Source organism: Somniosus microcephalus, chromosome 10 (genome assembly GCF_052327205.1).
Source record: "Somniosus microcephalus isolate GS21.2 chromosome 10, FLI_Smic_1.0, whole genome shotgun sequence".
Lineage (NCBI taxonomy): Eukaryota > Metazoa > Chordata > Chondrichthyes > Squaliformes > Somniosidae > Somniosus > Somniosus microcephalus.
This window is the reverse complement of record NC_140996.1, coordinates 202,636,401-202,660,889: the sequence shown is the minus strand read 5'-3', so window position 1 is coordinate 202,660,889 and position 24,489 is coordinate 202,636,401. Positions and strand designations below refer to the sequence as shown.

Here is a 24,489-nt window from a genome sequence, read left to right as displayed (position 1 = left end):
CCCGCAATATAGAAGCAGCCAAGCTACAGGATGGTAATCTGAAGCTGGTGTCAAGCAGACCCACCTCAGGGGATGGTTTCACTCCAGCCTCCACTCAGGCTGCATTTCAAACTCTAGTGTTGGTTTGAAGTGTCACCAGCGCTAAGCACTTGCAGCATAAATTCAGAGTCAGAGCCCTATCTGACTCCAGATGGAAGCAGAGTGTGACTTCCTCTTCCAGACTGGATTTACAGTATAACTTTAGCACTGGCATGATGCAAAACCACTTCACACCAATACTAAAGTTGACCATCCAGTAAAACGGGACAGTTCCATTAATCGACCCTCAGGATTTCCAAATACTAAACCAGAAATGACTGCTTCTGTATGATGAAACAACTTGCTTTATTTGCTCTTGGCATTCCCATACATGGAGCCTGAACTATGTGGGAAGAAAATCCCAGTATAACTACAGCAGCTTCAGCAATCTGTCCTAAGCGTTTGCAAAATACAGCAAGGGGTCTCAGTTTAATGGGGATAACTCCATTAACCCTTCCTGGGCACACTGAGCCCAGCTTACTGAGCAAGCCTGAGTGTAACTGGAATAGCTCCATTAATGTATGTTCAGCATTTGAATATTCGAGCCTGGATTACTGCACCGGGTCCCAGTACAACTGCGCTCAAACATCAATGTACTGCACCTTGACTGATCTCACTAGCAATGGAGTGCCTTTTATCATCACATTTATCCTTTCCTCATGTTGTCACATTACCAAGACAGATTCTGAAATGTTGACCAGTGTCAAAATATTCCAATAATTACCTTCAAGACTTGTGTTTCTGAATTTCTGATAGTACGGGCAAACAATAAACGAAATAACTTGACCATCAGAAAAAGCATACCGCTGAAGTTTTTAAACATTTGTTCCTGGGATGTGGGTGTCGCTGGCAAGGCCAGCATGTATTGCCCATCCCTAATTGCCCTCGAGAAGGTGCTGGTAAGCCGCCTTCTTGAACCGTTGCAGTCCGTGTGGTGAAGGTACTCCCACAGTGCTGTTAGGGAGGGAGTTCCAGGATTTTGACCCAGTGATGATGAAGGAACGGTGATATATTTCCAAGTCAGGATGGTGTGTGACTTGAAAGGGAACTTGCAGGTGATGGTGTTCCCATGCGCCTGCTGCCCTTGTCCTTCTAGGTGGTAGAGGTCGCGGGTTTGGGAAGTGCTGCCGAAGAAGACTTGGCGAGTTGCTGCAATGCACCTTGTAGATGGTACACCCTGCAGCCATGGTGCGCTGGTGGTGGAGGGAGTGAATGTTTAAGGTGGTGGATGGGGTGCCAATCAAGCGGACTGCTCTGTCCTGGATAGTGTCGAGCTTCTTGAGTGTTGTTGGAGCTGCACTCATCAAGGCAAGTGGAGAATATTCCATCACACTCCTGACTTGTGCCTTGTAGATGGTGGAAAGGCTGTGGGGAGTCGGGAGGTGAGACACTCATCGCAGAATACCCAGCCTCTGATCTGCTCTTGTAGCCACAATATTTATGTGGCTGGTCCAGTTAATTGTTACCCTCAGGATGTTGATGGTGGGGGATTCGGCAATGGTTGAGCCGTTGAATATCAAGGGACGGTGGTTAGACTCTCGGTGGTTGGAGATAGTCATTGCCTGGCACGAATGTTACTTGCCACTTATCAGCCCAAACCTGAATGTTGTCCAGGTCTTGCTGCATGTGGGCATGGACTGCTTCATTATCTGAGGCATTGCGAATGGAACTGAACATTGTGCAATCATCAGCAAACAACCCCACTTCTGACCTTACGATGGAGGGAAGGTCATTGATGAAGCAGCTGAAGATGGTTGGGCCTAGGACACTGCCCTGAGGAACTCCTGCAGCGATGTCCTGTGGCTGAGATGACATACCTGGGCAGTTTTCCACATTGTTGGGTAGATGCCAGTGTTGTAGCTGTACTGGAATAGCTTGGCTAGAGGCGCTGCTAGTTCTGGTAGCACAAGTCTTAAGCACGACAGCCATGTTGGGGCCCATAGCCTTTGCTGTATCCAGTGCGCGCAACCGTTCCTTGATATCAAGTGGAGTGAATCGAATTAGCTGAAGGCTGGCTTCTGGGATGGTGGAGACCTCAGGAGGATGCCAATATGGATCATCCACTCGCCACTTCTGGCTGAAGATGGTTGCAAACGCTTCAGCCTTGTCTTTTGCACTCACGTGCTGGGCTCTGCCGTCATTGAGGATGCGGATATTCTTGGAGCCTCCTCCTGTTAGTTGTTTAATGGTCCACCACCATTCACGACTTAATGTGGCAGGACTGCAGAGCTTTGATCTGATCTGTTGGCTGTGGGATCACTTAGTCCTGTCTATAGCTTGCTGCTTCCACGGTTTAGCAGGCATGTAGTCCTGTGTTGCAGCTTCCCCAGATTGGCACCTCATTTTTAGGTACGTCTGGTGCTGCTCCCGGCCTGCTCTTCTGCACTCCTCATTGAACCAGGGTTGGTCCCCTGGTTTTATGGTAATGGTAGAGTGAGGGATATGCCGAGCCATGAGGTTACAGATTGTGGTGGAATACAATTCTGCTGCTGCTGATGGCCCACAGCGCCTCATGGATGCCCAGTTTTGAGCTGCTAGATCTGTTCTGAATCTATCCCGTTTAGCACGGTGGTAGTGCCACATAGAAACATAGAAGATAGGAGCAGGAGTAGGCCATTCAGCCCCTCGAGCCTGCTCCGCCATTCAATGAGATCATGGCTGATCATCCAAATTCAGTACCCTGTTCCTGCCTTCTCTCCATATCCCTTGATCCCTTTAGCCTTAAGAAATATATCCAACTCCTTCTTGAGCATATTTAATGAACTGGCCTCTACTACCTTCTCTGGTAGAGAATTCCACAGGTTCACCACTCTCTGGGTGAAGAAATTCCTCCTCCTCTCTGTCCTAAATGGCTTACCCCTTATCCTTAGACTGTGGCCCCTGGTTCTGGACTCCCCGACCATCGGGAACATCCTTCCAGCATCTAGTTTGTCTGGTCCTGTTAGAATTTTATAAGTTTCGATGAGATCCCCTCTCATTCTTCTAAACTCCAGCGAGTACAAGCCCAATCGACCCAATCTCTCCTCATACGTCATTCCTGCCATCCCAGGTATCAGCTTGGTGAACCTTCGCTACACTCCTTCCATGGCAAGAACATCCTTCCTCAGATAAGGCGACCAAAACCGCACACAATACTCAAGATGTGGTCTCACCAAGGCCCTGTACAACTGCAGCAAGACATCCTTGTTCCTGTACTCAAACCCTCTCGCTATGAAGGCCAACATACCATTTGCCTTCTTAACCGCTTGCTGCACCTGCATGCTTACTTTCAGCGACTGGTGCACAAGGACGCCCAGGTCTCGTTGCACTTCCCCTTCTCCCAATCTATTGCCATTCAGATACTACTCTGCCTTCCTGTTTTTGACACCAAAGTGGATAACCTCGCATTTATCCACGTTATATTGCATCTGCCATGCTTCTGCCCAATCACTCAACCTGTCCAAATCATACTGGAGTTTCTCGGCATCCTCCTCACAGCACACACGCCCACCCAGCTTTGTGTCGTCTGCAAACTTGGAGATATTACATCTAATTCCCCCACTAGTCACTGCCTGCCACTCGGAAAAAGACCCGTTTATTCCAACTCTTTGCTTTCTGTCTGCCAACCAGTTCTCTATCCAAGTCAGTACCTTGCCCCCAATCCCATGTGCCTTAATTTTACACGTTAATCTCTTATGCGGGACCTTATCGAAAGCCTTTTGAAAATCCAAATACACCACACCCACTGGTTCTCCCTTATCTATTTTACCAGTTAAATCCTCAAAAGAATTCCAGTAGATTAGTCAAGCACGATTTACCTTTTGTAAATCCATGTTGACTTTGTCCGATCCGGTCACTTTTTTCCAAGTGCTCTGCTATTACATTACTCCTTTATAATGGACTCTAGCATTTTCCCCACTACCGATGTCAGGCTTACCGGTCTGTAATTCCCCGTTTTCTTTCTACCACCCTTTTTGAACAGTGGGGTAACATTAGCTACCCGCCAATCCATGGGTACTGTTCCAGAGTCTATCGAATTTTGGAAGATGACCAGCAATGCATCTATTTCTAGGGCCACACAACACGATGGAGGGTGTCCTCAGTGTGAAGACGGGATTTCCTCTCCACAAGGACTGTGCGGTGGTCACTCCTACCAATACTGTCACGGACAGATGTATTTGCGACAAGTAGACTGGTGAGGATGAGGTCAAGTAGGTTTTTCCCCTTGTGTCGGTTCTCTCACCGCAGGCCCAGACTGGCAGCTATGTCTTTCAGGACTTGTCCAGCTCAGTCAATAGTGGTGCTACTGAACCAGACTTCGTGATGGACATTGAAGTCCTCCACCCAGAGTACATTCTGTGCCCTTGCTACCCTCAGTGCTTCTTCCAAGTGGTGTTCAACATGGAGGAGTACTGCTTCATCAGCTGAGGGAGGGCAGCAGGTAGTAATCAGCAGGTGGTTTCCTTGCCCATGCTTGACTTGATGCCATGAAACTTCATGGGGTGCGGAGTCAATGTTGAGGACTACCAGGGCCACTCCCTCCCAACTGTATACTACTGTGCCACCACCCCCCTGGTGGGTCTGTCCTGCTGGTGGGACAGGACATACCCAGGGATGGTGATGATGGAGTCTGGGACATTGGCTGAAAGGTATGATTCTGAGAGTATGACTATGTCAGGCTGTTGCTTGACTAGTCTGTGGGACAGCTCTCCCAATTTTGGTACAAGTCCCCAGATGTTAGTGAGGAGGACTTTGCAGGGTTGACTGGGCGTGCCGCTGTCGTGTCCGAAGCCAGTGCCGAGGTCGATGCCGAGTGGTCCGCCCGGTTTTATTCTTAGTATTGTTTTTCATAGTGGCTTGTTACAACTGAGTGACTTGCTAGGCCATTTCAGAGGGCAGTTACGAGTCAACCACATTGCTGTGGGTCTGGAGTCACATATAGGCCACACCAGGTAAGGACGGCAGATTTCCTCCCCTAAAGGACATTAGTGAACCAGATGGGTTTTTACAACAATCCGGTAGTTTCATTGTCACCATTACTGATACTCACTTTTTATTCCAGATTAATTTAATTAACTGAATTTAAATTCCCCAGCTGACGTGGTGGGATTTGAACTAACATCTCTGGATTATTAGGCCAGGCCTCTGGATTACTAGCCCAGTGACATAACCACTATGCTACCGTACCCACAGTCGCATATAAACTTCTTGTGCCCAATTTTTTTTCACTGGTTTAAAATAAAAACAGAAAAGTCGGAAAGATAATGGGCAGGATTTTCATTGGGCCGTGGAGGCGGGATTGGAGGCGTGTGGGGGGTTAAAATCTCGAAATCGGGGGGCACGAACCCATCCCGCCCCCAACCCGCCTCCATGCCAGTTTCAAAGGAGGCAGATACCCGACCTGTGCTGGGAGCTGCCTCCCCGAGGCGGGAAGGGGATTAGTGCCAATTAACTGCCTGTTAACAGGCAGTTTTTAGCCTAATCCCTATTTTTATTGCTGAAGTGTGGGATTCCTGATGGCTCCAAACCACACCAAGTTAGCGAGGCGGACCGTCGGGCTGAAGGGCTTGGAGGGTTCGAGATGCCCGGTGTTAAGGTGAGTGATGGGTGTATGAGTTCAGAGGTAAGTGTGTTTGGTGTGTGTAAAGTGTTTAAAGAAGTTTTACTTACATTTACTTACCTTTACAGCCTTCCTTCCTTCAGGTCTCGGGAGTCCCTCATCTCACCGGCACAGAAAGCAGAATGGGCACGAGCTGTCAAAAGTTGCAGCATTCAGCTTTCTGTTCTGGAGCGATCTCTAAATCAGCCTGAGAGGAAGGAATTAACTTAGTGTACAGATTGTCAGTGTTTGACAACTTCAAAGAGCTATCAAACGCTGATATTTCATCTGTCAAAAGCTTTTGACAGATGAAATGTCAATCTGTGACGTCACCTGTTGCCAGGTGGCCCTTAATTGGCCTGCTGAGCCCGCTGGGTGGGCTCAACAAGGTCAATCAAGTGAAAATCGCGTGGGTTGGCCACAACTCGATGGAGGCGGGACTACAACCCCGAAAGTTGTAGTCCCGCCTCCTACACGCCTCCTCAATCAAAATCCAGCCCACTGCCTCTTGAAACAGAAAAGCTAAGTTACTATTTTGCAACTATGGTGTATTCCTCTGCTGGGCATGGAGCACTGCCCTGTTTTTTGCTTAAAGCTAGGGAACTAGCAAGTCCACTTTGAAATAGTTAGCCATGTTGATTAGGCCCCTCCTACTCTCACTTGGTCTCGAACTAGTCATCATCAGGGCACTTGCTAACTTTGTCAGTACGGTTCACTGATTAGATTTTGTTTCATGATCGGTGTTTTTAAGGATAATTCTTTTTCATTTGTCAAAAGCGTTCCACTGGAAAAAGAATCAATCACAAAGAGCATATATTTAGGAAAAACTTTCTGATGTAGGGTTACATTCAAAACATTAACCTGTTTTTTCTATTTACAGATGCAAACTGATCAGCTGTGCACTCCAGCATTTGCAGCTTTTTCTTTGTATTTACCAAATATATTTAGGATTAGCAGTAGAAACATAAAGGGGGAGGGGATGAGAAGACTTTTCTCACACAAGGCGTTATTAATCTATGGAATGTATTATCATACACCAACAACAACTTGTATTTATTTACATCGTGCCTTTAACATACTAAAACGTCCCAAGGCGCTTCACAGGAGCGATTATCAAACAAAAGATGAGACCGAGCCACATAAGGAGGTATCAGGAGAGGGGACCAAAAGCTTGATCGAGGATGTAGGTTTTAAGGAGCGTCTTCAAGGAGGAGAGAGAGGTAGAGAGGCAGAGAGGTTTAGGGAGGGAATTCCGGAGCGGAGGGCAGGGAGTGGGCAATTATTTGGGCTGGAGGGCCACGTAACAAGTTTTGGTGAGCTGTTGAGGGCCGCACGCCAACGCGCAGCGGTCTGGAGGTCACGCGCAAGCCGCTCAGCAGCTTTTAAATTAATAGCTGTGTAGTTGGTACAGTAATGAGCACAATTAAATTGCTCACCAATTGCCTAACGAGCAGAGGGTGTTAAGATTGTGAATAAATCTGTTAACTCATTTATTAATTAGCAGTTAGTACAAATAATCAATGTTAAATGAATACATTTGAGATCATTAAAATGCTAATTAGTAAACACCAATCAGTTTTGCGTTAATTAGTTGGGTGGTAGTTAATTACTGGTTAACAGGCATCGTCCATCAGTCACCCCATCACTGGGAGATGGGCCTGGGCCTTCCCCGCTGCTGCACTCACCACTTTCCACCCGTTATGGGGCCGCGCTGCTGTCGGTAAAAGGCCCTCACCCGGGGGGCCGTGGCCCGATCCGCGACTCTCGGCCGCCTTCTGTCCATCTCAGCCGTCGGTTTCCGTATCTTCGCCTCCCGTCTCGAAAGCCCATTGCGAGACTCCCCTGCTGCCTCGGAGACAATGACCCACCTCCTGACGTTACAGGGGGCGGGGTCAGGCTCGGGGTCAGGTGTGACAAATGTTCGGCCTCGAAGCCGGGCCTTGGCGGGCCGGACAGAACCCTTTGGCGAAGCGATTAAAACTGGCAATGCGCAAGAGGCCAGAACTGGAGGAGCACAGAGATCGCGGAGAGTTGTAGTGCTGGAGGAGGTTACAGAGATAGGGAGGAGGCGAGGCCGTGGAGAGATTTGAAAACAAGGATGAGAATTTTAAAATTGAGGTGCTGCCGGACCAGGAGCCAATGTAGGTCAGCAAACACAGGGGTGATGGGTGAACGGGACTTGGTGTGAGTTAGGATACGGGCAGGAGAGCATCGGAATAGTCGTGTCTACAGGTAACAAAGGCATCGATGAGGATTTCAGCAGCAGAGGAGCTGAGGCAGAGGCGGAGATGGGTGATTTTTACGGAGGTAGAAGTAGGCGGTCTTGGTGATGGGGAGGAGATGGGGGTCAGAAGCTCAGGGTCAAATAGGACACCAAGGCCTAGAAATTCATTGACGCCACTTTTGGGGCGCTAAAGTGGGGCGTCCGCTAAAGTTTGCGGCCGCCGCCAAATCTATGCCACTTCTCCGATATTCATTAGCTTCGCCCTACTAGTTCGGGCGAGCGCTAAAACTGCTGCTGGACGCCTCTCTTTGGGCGCTAAGCCGGAGGTGGTGATCGATAGCGCCGAGGCCGGGCGCAGCGCAGGTGCGGCCATCTCGTGATTGACAGCAGACACCCTGGTGCCGGCCAGCTCTTAAGGGGGAAGGGTCGACTGTGTCTGCTGCCACGCCCTGGATAGTGGAGCCCTCCAGCTAGGCCTGAACACTGCTGCTGGACCCAAATAGCGCCTGAAGACATGGAGAAGGCCCGTGAACGTGCGCAGCGCTTCTCAGAGCGTGATCTGAGTGTGCTGATTGCTGCTGTGGAGAAGAGGCGCCATGTTTTGTACCCGGACAATGGCAAGAAGGCGACGGTCCGCGTCTACAGGAGAGCCTGGAGGCATGTCGCCAGCAAGCTGTCAGCCAACAGCGACGTCCCCAGGACCGGTGCCCAATGCCGCAAAAAGTTAAATGACCTCACACGCATTGTCAGGGTGAGTACCCTTTCCAATGACCTCCTCATCCTTGCATGTGCACCTCACATTATGGGCAAAGGGACCTGAAAGCTCTAATGGCCAGCCTTCATCCAGCAGCTATGGGACAGGCATGAGCATCAATTGCACATTCTGCACTTAACACACTGGCCAAGCTATTCCACCATGGGAGGCAGTGCACACCAGATCATGGCGACACACTGGCCAGGCTATTCCACCATGGGAGGGAGTGCACACCAGATCATGGCGACACACTGGCCAGGCTATTCCACCATGGGAGGCAGTGCACACCAGATCATGGCGACACACTGGCCAGGCTATTCCACCATGGGAGGGAGTGCACACCAGATCATGGCGACACACTGGCCAGGCTATTCCACCATGGGAGGCAGTGCACACCAGATCATGGCGACACACTGGCCAGGCTATTCCACCATGGGAGGCAGTGCACACCAGATCATGGCAACACACTGGCCAGGCTATTCCACCATGGGAGGCAGTGCGCACAAGATCACGGCGACACACTGTACTTAGAGGCCGTCCTTTCTCTTGCAGGCCAAGCTGGCGAATAATCGCAAGAGCCGGACTGCGACCGGGGGAGGCCGACCCCATATCCAGCCACTCACCAACCTGCAACATCGCGTGGAGTGCCTCATGGGTGGCCGGGTGATTGGGCCCGTTGCATGTGGAGATGCCGACCCTGTTCTGGGCAGCAATGGTAAGGACATCACCTTTTGCACCTCTCTCGTCCCACTTGCGCATCAGATCTACATCCTTTGCCACTGTCCGACCAATGCGCTGAATGCCACCACTCATGCATCCCGCACTGACGCCCTCTCCTCACTCTAAAGCTACTCTTGTGCCTTCCTGCTTTCAGATGGTCAAGAGGAGGTCCCTCAACTTGCCAGTGACAGACCCTCCGAGGAGGAGCAGGAGGAGGAGCAAGAGGAAGGTGGCCCATCAGGGGAACCCTCAGCCGCGGCCACCCAGGCCAATGTAGGGGACACGTCTTCCCTGGAGGGCAGCGTGGCGGAAGTGTCGAAGGGGAGGGGAGCTCCTGGGACCTGCGTGCTGCAGAAAGGCGGGAGGCGGGTGGAAGCTCGGCGGCCTTCTCCCCAGAGGGGGGATGCGTCGGAGGGGAGTCCAATTGCTGGGCCCAGCGGCCTCCAGCAACGCAGGAAGGGTCGGCCAGCTCGGCGGCCTTCTCCCCCAGAGGGAGAGTCCGGCCTCCAGTCAGGAGATGCTCTTCGCCGAGGAGATGGAACGCCTCGAAGACTTGTCCGCGGACTCGGAGCACCGGCACACGGAGCTCATGGCGGCAGTGGCACGGTTGCCTGAGTCCATCGATTCCCTCTCTCGGAGTGTGGCCGAGTTCGGGCCCTTAGAGGCCACCAGTCGGGCGGAATACCGGGCAGATCTGTCAGCGACTGGCCAGGTGATCAGTGGTGCCGTCCAGTCACTGGCTGCTCTGCTGCGGTCAGTGAACAGGTCAACATGGGCACTCACTGCTGCCACACTCGCTGTGTCAGCCAGGCATCGCCAGGGCACCCGGCGCGCTGCAGCAGCACAGCGGTCTGTCCCTCGGCAGATTGGTGCGCATGCTGCAGTGCTGGCCCGGGCGAGTGCCAGTGTCTCAGGCGACCAGCGAGCGCCTGCCATCCGCCAGCTTGCCGCCATTCCTCCAGCCGCCACTGCCACTCCCCCAGTGGAGCTGCCAGGAGCTGCTGCAGCGACTGATGCTGGCCAGCCACAGCTGCAGCAATCAACAGCCGCCCGCTCGACGGCCAGGCCTCGACTAGACCGACCCCCAAGGGCATCTGCCGTCACGACATGTGCCCCTCAGGAGCCTGCCCCCAGCCTTGCAGCAGCCAATGGCCTTACTTTGAGGCGGAGCAGCAGGGCGGGCAGGGGCCACCCAAAGATGGCCAAGGCATCGCCCTAGCGGGCCAAATAGTCGAATGTGTGGCCATTTGTGTTTGTTTCTTGAGGCCGAGAATTGGATGTTTGTTTTTTGAAGGCCGATGATGTGATGTTTGTTTTTGATGAAGGCCGAGAATGACGGCCATTTTAGTTGCCCTATTTTGTTAATCCTCTCCAGGTTGTGGGAGCGAGTAATGTGTTTGAGTGTTTTTTGGGGGTTTCGTCTGTTTTTGGTTTTCATGTGGGAAGGGCCCAGAGTTTGTACAATAAAGCATTTTATTTATTCACATTGTCCATGTTTGATCTTTGAAGTGTTTGTTGCCTTAACCGGCTGAGGGCTTGCGGAGCGGCTGCAATCATGTTCTATCATTGGCACAAGCCATTCCCTGACAGGGGGCCTAGAAGTGACGTTCAATAAGCCGCCGACGGGCGGCCCTTGGACCTTGTGCGTCCCTCCTGGGCTGGTACTCCTCGTCCTCGTCGTCCTCATGCTCCTCCTGCTCCTCCTCCTGAGGTGGTGGTTCAACGTGAGGTGGCAGTGCCCGAGTCTTGCGGATAGCCAGGTTGTGCAGCATGCAGTAAACGACGACGAATTGGGAGACTCGATCCTGCGAATACTGGAGGGCTCCCCCGGAGCGATCGAGACAGCGGAACCGTTGCTTGAGCACGCCGATTGTTTGTTCTATGAGGTTCCTCGTCGCTTGATGGCTCTCGTCGTATGCCTCTTCAGCAGGGGTCGTGGGCGCGCGGAGCGGGGTCATGAGCCAGGTACACAAAGGATAGCCTTTGTCCCCGATAAGCCATCCTCTTGGGGGAGGCTGTGCCTGGAACATGTCAGCCACAGTTGTCTGTCGCAGGATAAAGGCATCGTGGCTGCTGCCTGGAAAGCGGGCATTGACAGCTAGGATGCGCTGCCTGTGGTCACACACCAGCTGTACATTGAGGGAATGGTAGCCCTTCCGGTTGCGGTACTCCTCGGCATGCTCAAGAGGTGCCCGCAAAGCCACATGCGTGCAGTCTATGGCGCCCTGCACCATGGGGAAGCCCGCTATTCTTGCAAACCCCACTGCACGCTGCTGCTGCTTGTCCAGGGTCATGGGGAAGGAGATGAATTGATGTCTCCTTCTGAAAAGGGCTTCGGTCACCTGGCGGATGCAGCAATGCACGGCGAACTGGGAGATGTTAGCGATGTCCCCAGTAGCGGATTGGAAGGAGCCGGAGGCATAGAAGCTGAGAGCCACCGTCACCTTCACTGCCACCGACAGAGACGTCCTGCGCATCAGCTGTGGCTGCAGATCTCTCTGAAGCAGCCGGCAGATGTCTGCAACCACCTCCCTTCGGAATCGCAGCCTCCTAACACACATCGCGGCAGACATGGTCAGATAGGAGGTCTGCTGGCGGTATACCCTGCGTGGGTAAGGCCTCAGTTGGCGACGCCTGTTGCCCCCTCTGCGTCTAGCCAGGGCTGCCACTCTCTCACGGCGTCTGTAAGCCCTTCTGGCATAAGGCTGAAATTCAGCGTTGCCACCCAATGCAGCCCCCATTATATGCTGGCAAACACTGAGCTCTGAATGAAGGCAAAGATAATTGGTAAGCTCTGGCCTAAGCCAAAAATACCTGTCCAAGTGTTGGTCCAAACCAGTAAACTCTCCTCCTTGGTCTCTGTCCAAAAAACCGTTGCACAAGAGTGAATGCTGCAAAATGGCTGGCCTTTATACTGCTGGGTAAGTGCCCTTTAATTTGCGCTCCCCGCGGCCCGGCTGGCCTGTGTACCGTTCCACTTCACAGTCGCTCGGGCCGCCCGGCGCACAATGGGCCGGCGCGAGTGAAGTTCCGGTTTGGGGCGCACAAAGGGCGTTGCACTAATAAATGACATCATGATCTGCGCGCGCAGCAGGGCGCGTGCTAAGACTTTGCGCCAGCGCTAAATGTGTCCTGAAGTTGGGGAGAGGCGCAGATCGCGCTGTGCCCGGGCGATAAGCGCCTAGCGCTCGAGATCTACTCCTCCTAAGGCGCTAACGGCTGGCGCGCCCAACTGAATTTCTAGGCCCAAGGTTGTGAACGGTCTGGCTCAGCCTCAGACAGTGGCCAGGGAGAGGGATGGAGTCGGTGGCTAGGGAACAAAGTTTGTGGCGGGGACCGAACACAATGAGCTGGATTTTATCAATGGAGGCGAGTAGGAGGCGGGACTCCCACTTTTGCGGTTGCAGTTCCGCCTCCATCGAGTTGTGGCCAACTATCTCGATTTTCCCTTGATCGACCTTGTTGAGCCCGCCCACTGACAATCTGTACACTAAGGCTTTCCTTTCTCTCAGGCTGATTTAGAGATCTCTCCAGAACAGAAAGCAGAGGCTGCAGCTTTTGACAGCTCGCAGCCATTCTGCTTTCTGTGCCAGTGGGCTGAGGGACTCCCGAGACCTGAAGGAAGGAAGCCTGCATTAGTAAGTAAAGTTAAGTAAAACTTATTTAAACACTTTACACACACGAAACACACTTACCTCTGCACTCATGCACCCATCACTCACCTGAACACCGGACATCTCGAACCCTCCAAGTCCTTCAGCCCGACGGTCCGCCTCGCTAACTTGGCGTGGTTTGTAGCCATCGGGCAGCCCACACTTCCGGGATAAAAATAGGGATTAGGCTAAAAACTGCCTGTTAACTACCTGTTAACAGGCAGTTAATTGTCACTAATCCCCTTCCTGCCTCGGGGAGGCGGCTCCCAGCACAGGTCGGGTACCCGCCTCCTGGGAAACGGGCATGGAGGCGGGTTGGGGGCGGGATGGGTTCGTGCCACCCGATTTCTCGATTTTAACACCCCACACGCCTCCATTCCCGCCTCCACGGCCCTGGGAAATTCTAGCCCAATGGCTTTGGTCATCCCAATATTTAACTGGAGGAAATTTCTGCTCATCCAGAACTGTATGTCAGACAAGCAGCGTGACAAATCAGAGGCAGTGGAGGGGGTCGAGAGAGGTGGTGGTGAGGGAGAGCTGGGTGTCGTCACCTATTTATAAGTGGCTATTGAAGACAACATGCAAGAGGGAATTAGATAAACAGTTGAACAGGAAAAATATTAAAACGTAATGGGAAGGAGCAGGGAAATGCGGTTAGAATAGATAGGTCCGATGTGGAGCTAGTACCAGCACCGGCATGAAGGGTCTCATGTGGTCCTATCACTCCTACAATTGTTCCGTGGAGCACGAGACCAAATGCAATTCCATATCAATTACACAAAGCTGTCAAATTTTACATCTAAGATAGATAAGCAAGACATCATTATATGTATTTTGATGAATCTTACAATCTCTGCATTTTCCTCCTAATCCCATGACTTTAAATGGAATGGGAACAGTGTTGCACCTCGCCCTGGAACATTCACTTTAAAAATTCGTGCTGGATTTGGATTTTTTTCTTAAATTATTTTTGATGAACCCGCCACAAGGTGGCTGAATTCCCAGCCGGGTCCGCAGGGTTTCAGAGGATTGGCTGAGAAAGCAGGGGATATCTTCATCTCGGCTCTGCTCCCAGAATCCCCTGCTCCTCCACTGAAAAGAAAGATTCCAATCTCGGCAACACGGTGAAAGATGCAGCCCTGATTATCAGGCTTTGTGCCTCGGGGTGAATTTATCAAAATAGATCGCTCATAAGTATCTGTACAATCGATGCTTAAAGTTAAGATCATTATAAGACCTTTCAGTTCAATATTTCTTCAAAGTCTCTTTCACGATCTGGGAGGCTGACGATGCTGCATAATCTGGCCCGGCATCGGGTAAACTGGTAAAGAAGGGGCAGCAGCATGATGGAGGGAAAGGGGGTTACAAAAGTGTTTGCACAAGATTACCACTTGGGAGGTGTTACTGGCCCAGCAATGTTGCAGTGCCAGCAGGTTGGAGAAATTATTCATACAGGACACCTAGTAAACAGCAGTCAGCATGGATTCATGTAAGAAGTCACACAACACCAGGTTATAGTCCAACAGCTTTATTTGAAATCACAAGCTTTCGGAGCGCTGCTCCTTCGTCAGGTGAAGTGGAGAAATGCATAAAGACACAGCTTATATAGTCAGAGAATAATGTCATACAGACCCCAGCATCTGCAATATTTGACCCCTTGTGACCCCACCTCATTGTTCTTTGATGTAATGTTTTCCTGACTGACCTGTTTGGACACCATTCACACCTTTGATTGCTGTGATTATCTCTCTGCCGAGGTGTGATAAATGGCAGTTGGCAAGATTGCCTGTAAACATCTGACATTATTCTCTGACTATATAAGCTGTGTCTTTATGCATTTCTCCACTTCACCTGACGAAGGAGCAGTGCTCCGAAAGCTTGTGATTTCAAATAAAGCTGTTGGACTATAACCTGGTGTTGTGTGACTTCTTACATTTGTCCACCCCAGTCCAACTCCGGCATCTCCACACCATAGTATGGATTCAGAAAGGGAGAACCCTGCTTGACCAACCTCCTTGACGTTTTGGAGGAAGTGATACTCCAAATGGACTGTGGCCAGCCATACGACAAGTTTCTAGGCCCAGAAATTCGTCTCCGGTGGTGGTACAAAATGGGCAGTATCGGATCGGATCGGCCGGCAACGTTATACACAGCACCGGATATTCAGTTCCATTGCAGTCAATGAGGCGAATTTCTAGGCCCTAGACTTCTAAAGGGCACTTGATAATGTTCCATCCAAGAGGCTATAAAGTTAAACTCAAAGAGTAAATCTTACAAATGGATAATGAATTTGCTGAAGGGTAGAAAACAATAGGTACGTCATAGAATCACACAGTACAAAAGGAGGCCATTTGGCCCATCGTGACTGTGCCAGCTCTTTGAAAAAGCGATTCATTTAGTCCTTGTTGGAGGAATTATGTTGGGGTGGGGAGAAAAGCACCCAGTGGTTTGCCCCAGGGATGGGTATTGGAACCAGTACAGTCTTTAATTTAAATCAATGACTTGGATTCGGAGGCCCTGAAATTGCATGGGATTCTCCTGGACTCCCACAGTAAGTTCAGTGTCAGAGTGGCGGAACCCCTGGGGCAACAGCCATTGTCGGCAGTTTACACCATTTCCTTAGGGGGTCACTTTGGTGGGAAACTGGGAAAACCCCAGCAGAATTTCAGGACCGGAAACTCAATGCAAATTGGCCAAATTTGCAGCCGATGCCCAGCTAGGAGGAGCAGTGGATCCAGTGGAGGCAGCTCAGAAACTGCAGAACGAGTTGCACAAAATACGCGAGTGGTTGGAACAAATGGCGGATGACGTTTAATACCGACATCTTAAGTGTAAAGTGCTGAGCAACAGAAGGAAAACTAAGCAACATACCTACTCCGCGAATGGTGTTTAAATAGCTAAGGCTGAAACTGAAAGAGGCCTAGGAGTCTTAACAGACTTGATGCCCTACAGTGTTGGCGTCATAGCTGACCTGCGCTTCCATTTAGCAAGGCTCTGTGCTAGAAGCAGAGCCTCACAGCATTTCCTGTACTGTCTGCAACAGCCATTCAGTTGTCCAAGATGTTGCTTGGACACCATGTTGAAAGTACCATAGCTTTAATAGATCGGATATGCCACCTGGGAATCCCTGGCCCAAGACCGCACAAAGTGGAGGAGAAGCATCCGGGAAGGAGCCGAACACCTCGAATCTCTTCGCTGGCAGCAAGCGGAAGCCAAGCGCAAGGAGCGCACTTCAACCCAAGCACCCCACCCACCCGCCCCTTCAACCACCATCTGCCCCACCTGTGACAGAGACTGTAGGTCCTGCACTGGACTCATCAGCCACCTGAGAACTCATTTTTAGTGTGGAAGCAAGTCATCCTCAGTTCCGAGGGACTGCCTAAGAGAGCGATCGGATATATTAAATATATACACAGTCTCAGGACGAAACCATCACTCTCACCACAGCTGAAAAATTGAAATAAGATTTAAAAATGTTAGAAATGTACAGCCTCTAAAAGAAAAAGACGGGCTAATCACAGAATCACAGAACCACAGTGCAGATAGAGGCCATTTCGGCCCATCGAGCCTGCACCGACACATATCCCACCCGATCCCCGTAACCCCTACACCAACACATATCCCACTCTATCCCCGTATTTAATCCCCCTAACACTAAGGGTCAATTTATCATAGCCAATCAACCTAACCCGCACATCTTTGGACTGTGGGAGGAAACCGGAGCACCCGGAGGAAACCCACGCAAACACGGGGAGAATGTGCAAACTCCACACAGACAGTCACCCGAGGCCGGATTCGAACCCGGGTCCCTGGCGCTGTGAGGCAACAGTGCTAACCACTATGCCACGGCTAATGTTCCATGTATAATCCTTCATCAGAATCCTACCATCCAATTCTGATGCAGTCTCATCAAAAGATTGACCTGTCTTTCTCCTTTGAATGCTGCCTGCGCCACTGTGCATTTCCAACATTTTCTGCTTTTAGTTTAGCTGGACGGGGGGATGAATTAGTGCAGGTGTATGCCGGGTCTTCTATTTTAATAGAACCTTTGACTAAGGCCAAGGAGCAAGCCTGGCTCTCTAGGGGATTCACAGACTCCAAATGCAGAGAGTGGCACAACCCTGGAGGTGATTCACAGATGTCACATGCAGAGACAGGAGGCAATTGTCTCGCCCGCTGAAGCATTTGTGCCCTGGTGTTCGCCTCTGATTCCAAATATATCGCTGACCGCTTTCATCGGAATTGCTTTTCTGCACATGCCGGTTTCTGCTTCGTGCTTTTTCTGTAAATGCACATGATCAGAACATGTTCCCTGTTTGTTTGCAATTTTGCAAACTTGTCTAAAAACTAATAAAACCCTTGCTTCCTCATCTGCAACCGGTGTCACTACTGATTATGCTTCAAACTACATTTGAAGAGTTGAGTAATTGGGATTTTAATTGATAAGAGCTCAGATTCTGTTGGCAGCTTTCCAATCTTTGCCATCTGGGTTGAACACAACTGCCCGGTAGATAACCCACCAGTTTTACCCAGTCACAGAGACAAATCTACAGATATCCAGCTACCTTTAAATAAGATTCTCTAGCGCAGGAGAATTGTATTTAATGAGCTGATCGACTTATTACTGTGAGGCATGAACCCACATTTTTCAAGCCATTTTTCTGTCCCCACCTTTCTTGGTCTTTCTGGACCTTATCCCACATGCAACCAAGATGCCAGGCGGGATTCCATTCCTATTCTGAGCAGGTCATGAGGACTTGTGCAAGGGTGGCTTAGTGTCAGACATTCCTCTGATTATTTCCCCCTATCTCTGTAGAGAAATGATTCACATCTGCTAATCATTTCTCCAGAGTGACAGGACTGAGATTAAGAAATCAGCAGTGTAGAAGGCCGTGGGCACTTATTTAGGACCCTCTATACCATGGTGCCATGCACTGGTGCTCCAGCACACCACCTGTTCTATTATATGGATCGGATATGCACCGGATCTGCTGTTCCAGCTTCTTTTGGCAAGAGGGGGACCTGCACGGACTAACTGTTTGCCAAAGTGAGGTATGTTCACCTCCGTTTGCAGATACGGATGTGCAGATACTGGCGGATGGGCACAGAGTATCTGCCATGTAGAATGACCTGCCTAGTATCCCTCCATATGAAGGATAGAAAGAACTGGCAATTATATAGCGCCTTTCACGACCTCAGGACGTCCAAAAGCGCTTTACAGCCAATTAAATACTTTAAAAGTGTAGAACTGTTGTAATGTAGGAAGCACAGCAGCCAATTTGTGCACAGCAAGCTCCCGCAAACAGTAGTAGCAGAACAGTTCATCTTGGCTAAAGGGGTGGTTAAAAAGCACCTGGCAGAATCAATACTGCAGCAGCATACCCCGACCCAACACACCAATCATAGAGTGCTTAAACATGCAGAAGCCATAGCAGGAAGGACCCAAAGCAGAAAAATCTAACCTAATCAACAATAAATGTCACAGAGCCAGGTATGGCTCTGTGCCCTCGATGATGCAGATGGCGAATTCCTGATCTTCTGGCACATCAGAAAAGGAAAGAAATATCAGAGTGTGTCAAGTTGGGTCTGCTCCCATGCAGCTTCTACCCATTTTATTTTATGGTGTTGGCACCAACTGCAATCTCAAGCCTGGAGGCAGCGTTCTAAAGGCAATGATGTAGAACTGCTACCTCTCGAAGTACTAATACCCACTTAAAGAGGTGATTTTCACCAGTATCTCCAGAGGCAGTCCTGTGGCAGTGGGAATATATAAATACTCCCTCTTAAGGCAGATACTGTTCAGATCAGCAAGGCAGTTTTGCAGTCACAAATCTGCAGATCATCCACAACCATTGGGGTAATCTAGCAGCAAGGAATAATGTTGCAAATTGAATTTTACTACTGCAAATCAAAGAAATGTTGATCCAGAATGTTCAACCAGGCCCTCCACAGTCTGTCTGTTACTCCAGAGCTGTGCAGCTTCTCTCTGCTTACCGTAATATAGAACCACTCCTCGAGGGAACTAAGGGGAAGAGGAGCAATACTTTCACAAATATATTTATATATATAAAACATCTTACAGTTACATACACTTCCCGTCTCCTTTTTCCTTATAAATTCCTGTGATCACAGTTACAATGCAAACTGCCTATGTGAACCTGTCACGCTGGAGTACCACCACTGGTAGGAGTGTGTAATTACAGCGTGACAAGTTTACATAGGCATTTTCCATTATAAATATGGACATGGGGATTTATAATGGGAAATAAAAGACAATAGAACAGAATGTATGGCTTTAAAATGGGTACAGAACTACTTATGTGTGTGCTGGTCCAAATGCCACCTGCCTTCTAATACTGCTTCACCTGAAGTCTTATCTCCCCAGGAGATAGGCTAGTAATACTATTAGTAGTAATAGTTAACCTCAGTTTCATCGAGGATAGCAGAAACTCCGCTGTGCCTGTGGCCATGGTTGACAACTCTGCCTATGACGGTCAAAGGATTTCCACAGGAGATGCTTCCACAGCAGTAGCAGAGGTAATTCTGAAGGATTTTTCTTTACAAGACCAACACATGAAAAGAATGGCAGTGATCCAAGCCATGTACCTCTTTCATAAACACAAATTCAAGGGACGGCGATCTTTATTTTGAAATATTAAAGGAATACTCTGCTTCCAGGAATATACACCTTTCAGTATTCACTGGAGGAGGAAAAGGAGCAAAGGAAACCTGTATCTGATTCAAATTTTACTCTCAATGAAGGCCATTATCTTAGCTATTTTTCTAAGAAAACATATGGAAATACATTTAATCTCCCTGGCCTGCTGTAAGGGAAGGGACAGGAGATAAAGTGCAGCCACTCCAGGCATAAAGCTTTTTGTAATATTAAACAATAGGTACTTACAAAGATCGTTAGCATGATCGAGGTGTTCAGACAATGACATAAACCTGAATAAAACCAGAGTGATTTATACAGTCCTGTAAACCTTGAGGTGATGTTGTAGCCTGTAACACTTCCAATTACTGGAATGCTGACTTTTAATGTTTTTCAGCAGCAACAACTTTGTAAGTTGTAAAATATATGCAGCATTCCACTAAATGCATGATGGGGTAGCCTGATTCCAAAATGGGGGGTCCTGGTGATGATAGAAAATTAACTGGTCAATAAAATAAATGGAGTTTTTAAAAAGACTGTCAACCAAATTGCTGAAGTCTTAGAGCTGTATTAGTTTTGTAGTACTGTAAAAGACGGGGAGGCAGACAAATCGTCAAAATGTGACCCTTCGTGTCAAATTTTGTTTGGTAACGCTCCTGTACTAGGAAGCGTCTTGGGATGTTTTGCTGTGTTTAAGGCACTATATAAATGCAAGTTGTTGTTGTTGTACCACTACTTTGAATCTTGCGCCCAGTCTAAAATGTATTCAAGGCTACCTCTGTGAAACTTCTTGATTCTTGGTCCCCTATGTGTTGAAATGCTCACAGCAGCGCATGCCTCACTGCACTGTGTGGTAAATGCTCAGCTTCCAGGCTCTACATTATAAAGAGCGCAGTTCAGATGACACTGGAGCATGTCTCGGCCAGCGAAACCATCACAGTTGAATTGGACAAACAAGCTCAGCATGACTGACAACCACAATAATACTGATATACTCCTGTGTTGGCGCCAATACTGTAACCATCACTGGTTGACCTTTATTGTTGAAATATTCTCAATGGTGTCACAACAGCAAGTATTACGATCAAATGATCTGCACATGTAACGTGCACTGCTCTCCAAGACTGCCCTGAAATCAGCAGGAGGTGGTTGCAGACTTGCTTTGTGAAGGAGAAACAGCTGCAGGAATACATAAAGCAAATTGTGTCCAGCCAGCCAAAACTCAGTTCCTTCCAACTCCACTCTAGCTCAGTGAAAACTCCTGCTTTATTTGGAAGGGGTGTACGTTTGTGCAGTACTCACTGTTTCGATCATCAGGTCACCCACTTTCTGTTTCTCGTGCCAGTTTTGGACACACTGGTGAGCCTGTTCTAAAAACTTCTCGTGATGCTCCAGGATTTCCGGAATCTGGAAAAACATATCATCCACAAGGGCCAGGTCACAGATGCATGAATTCTCCGGCTGCTTCAGAGGCCTCATGTATCCCTGTCAGAGAGAAATATTAAACCAGTTATTAATCAGCAGCAGTAAACATGATCAGTAAATCAGTGAACATTATTCATTGGAATTGCTTAGAATCAGATTCAGTTGTCCTGCCTCTTCCTGAAATGGCTGATGACGGACAGTTTGCAGCATTGATAATGTTGTTGCAGCATTCGGCAAACCGGTGAAACATGCTTGACTGACTCTGATCCCAAACCTCATTCTAAAATTCTGATCCTCGGGTGCTACCTGGTTATAGTTATTGTGCACTTTTAATGTTTCTTGGCACAAGTACCGTGTCTCAAACAACCTGAGACAGGAAAACAATGAGATGGCCATCTCATGGAGGAACCTGGGAAGCTGAGGCCAATCGTTGCATCCCAACTCTGCTCTGCCCGAGACCTGCTAACCCAGTGCAGACTGGGACCTTAGGACAAGCTTAGGACCTTAGCCATTTTTTGTTGACAAATTCTGAACCACTTTCTTATCAACTAACTTTCAGAAGTTTGTGAATAAATGTTTGCTATTTGCATTGAAACTGTGAAAATGTTCTTTATATTTGACTTTCTGAATTTGCTACTAATACAATAGAAAGGAAATTCTCTGTAATGACCAATAGTGATTAAACCACTCTCCATTGTTTGGACAGGGCAGCTAAAGGAGGTAACAAATCTGTTTACATGGCAAAATAATGGAAATACGTAGCGAGTGTTAAGGAATACAACCTGAATAAACAGGGACAGTCAGAAATATTCATCTTGGAATTTGATCATGAATTTAAAAAGTGAAACAGATTTTATTGATTTTCACATGTCCTGGAGCCCGGAATTATACACCAAGTATAATAAGTTCTACATACAGTACAAGTCACAGTATATGGAATATAGTATACTGCATAGTATATCGAGCACAGATAATATATAGTGTAACACATAGCAGGATTATTCAGCAATCCTGTGCTCCCATCACGCGGCTCACTTAGTGGTAGCACCAGTTGGAGAATCGGCATGTGCGTTGTAACATAAGAACATAAGAAATAAGAGCAGGAGTAGGCCAAACGGCCCCTCAAGCCTGCTCTGCCAATCAATAAGATCATGGCTGATCATCAACCTCAACTCCACTTTCCTGCCCAATCTCCATATCCTTTGATTCCCCTAGAGTCCAAAAATCTATCTATCTCAGCCCTGAATATAGTCAAAGACTCAGCATTCACAGCCCTCTGGGGCAGAGAATTCCAAAGATTCACAACCCTCTGAAGAAATTCCTCCTCATCTCGGTCTTAAATGGCCTACCCCTTATCCTGAGACTATGCCCCCTAGTTCTAGACACTCCAGCCAGGGGAAACAACCTCTCAGTATCTACCCTGTCAATCTCCTTCAGAATCTTGTATGTTTCAATGAGATCACCTCTCATTCTTCTAAACTCCAGAGAGTATAGGCCCATTCTACACCTTCTCTCATCATAGGACAGTCCTCTCATCCCAGGAATCAATCTCGTGAAACTTCGTTGCACCGCCTCCAAGGCAAGTATATCCTTCCTTAGATAAGGAGACCAGAACTGTGCACAATACTTCAGGTGTGGTCTCACCTTGTAGCAAGACTTCCTTACTCTTATACTCCAACTCCTTGCAATAAAGGCCAACATGCCATTTGCCTTCCTTATTGTTTGCTGTACCTGCATGCTAGCATTCTGTGTTTCTGGCACGAGGACACCCAAATCTCTCTGAACACCAAGGGAGTGATTTTGCCAATGGGGGAGTGTTGGAGGCAGGACTGCTGCTTGTCGGGTTTTAGTCCTGCCTCCATCGACTTGTGGCTAACCCACGCTATTTTCCCTTGAGGAAGCCGGTTAGAGAACGTCAGCATATGACGTTTCATCTATCAAAAATTTTTGACAGATGAATTGTCATCGTTTGACAGCTCTGTGAACAGGCAGTTAAGTGGCTGTAATCACCTTTCCACCTCCTGGAGACAGGACCCGGCGCGAGACGGCTACCCGCCTCCTGGGAAGATGGCACAGAGGCAGGTTGGGGGGCGGGATGGGTACCCGCCCCCAGATTCTGTCATTTTCTCAGCAGTCCCGCCTCTAAACCCACCTCCCCAGGGCTGGCAAAATCGCCCCCCAACATTTGAAAGTTTCTCACCATTTAAAAAATATTCTGTTTTTCTATTCTTCCTACCAAAGTGAATAACCTCACATTTCCCTACATTATACTCCATCTGCCACCTTAATGCCCAGTCACTTAGTCTCTCTATATCCCTTTACAGACTCTTTGGGGGGAATTTTGCCAACACTCAGGGGGTGGGTTTGGAGGCGGGACATCCGGCAAAACTGTAAAGACTGACGGCGGGTCGGAAACCCGCTGTCAACCCACCTCCAGGCAATCTTCCCAGGTGTCGGGCAACCAATTTGCGCATGGACCCGACACCTAGCGGCGGGAAGAAGATTATAGGCACTTAACTGCTTGTTAACAGGTTGTTAGAGGGAGTCACTAGAGAGCCTGGGTTCAAGGGCTCACCTTTGTGCAGTGATTGTCAGTGTTTGCAGCATCTCAATGCTGTCAAACACTGATAAAATCAGCTGTCAAAAAAAAATTGTGCCTGGCTCCTTTAAGAAAACCGGCAGATGACGCATCATCAACTGACGTCATCTGACACCGGCTTTTTCTTAATTGGCCGGCAAGCCCGCAGTGCGGGCTTAACAAGGCCAATTGACACAAAATCGCGTCTGTGTGTCGGACATCGTTGGGGGCGGGATTGGAACCCGGAAGGCAGCTGTCCCTCCCCCCAAGCTGCATCGAGAGGAAAAATTGCAGCCTTTGTGTTCTCCTCACAGCTTACTGTCCCACCTAGCTTTGTATCATCAGCAAACTTGGATACATTACACTTGGACCCTTCACCTGGGTCATTAATATAGATTGTAAATAACTGAGGCCCCAACACTGATCCTTGCGGCACCCCACTAGTTACAGCCTGCCAGCCGGAAAAAGATCCCTTTATCTCTACTCTCTGTTTCCTGTCTGTTAACTAATCCTCTAGCCATGCTACTATCTTTCACCCAACCCCATGAGCCCTAATCTTGTGTAATAATCTTTTATCGAATGCCTTTGGATATCCAAATATACTACATCCACTGGTTCCCCTTTATCTACCCTGATAGTTACATCCTCAAAAAACTCATAAATTTGTCAAACACGATTTCACTTTCATAAAACCATGTTGACTCTGCCTAATCATAGAAACATAGAAGATAGGAGCAGGAGTAGGCCATTCGGCCCTTCGAGCCTGCTCCGCCATTCAACGAGATCATGGCTGATCATCCAAACCCTAGCACCCGGTCCCTACA

General features: G+C 48.9%; 1 protein-coding gene across 1 annotated transcript in view; it reads right to left on the bottom strand.

Annotated features, from left to right (window-relative positions):
* The window catches only part of arhgef17 (Rho guanine nucleotide exchange factor (GEF) 17), a 504,936-nt gene that overhangs the window by 170,534 nt on the left and 309,913 nt on the right, over positions 1–24,489 (bottom strand). The window contains exon 3 of the mRNA XM_085999453.1: positions 20,965–21,147. Within this exon, the coding sequence (XP_085855579.1) occupies positions 20,965–21,147 (183 nt within the window). The remainder of the gene's footprint in view (positions 1–20,964; positions 21,148–24,489) is intronic.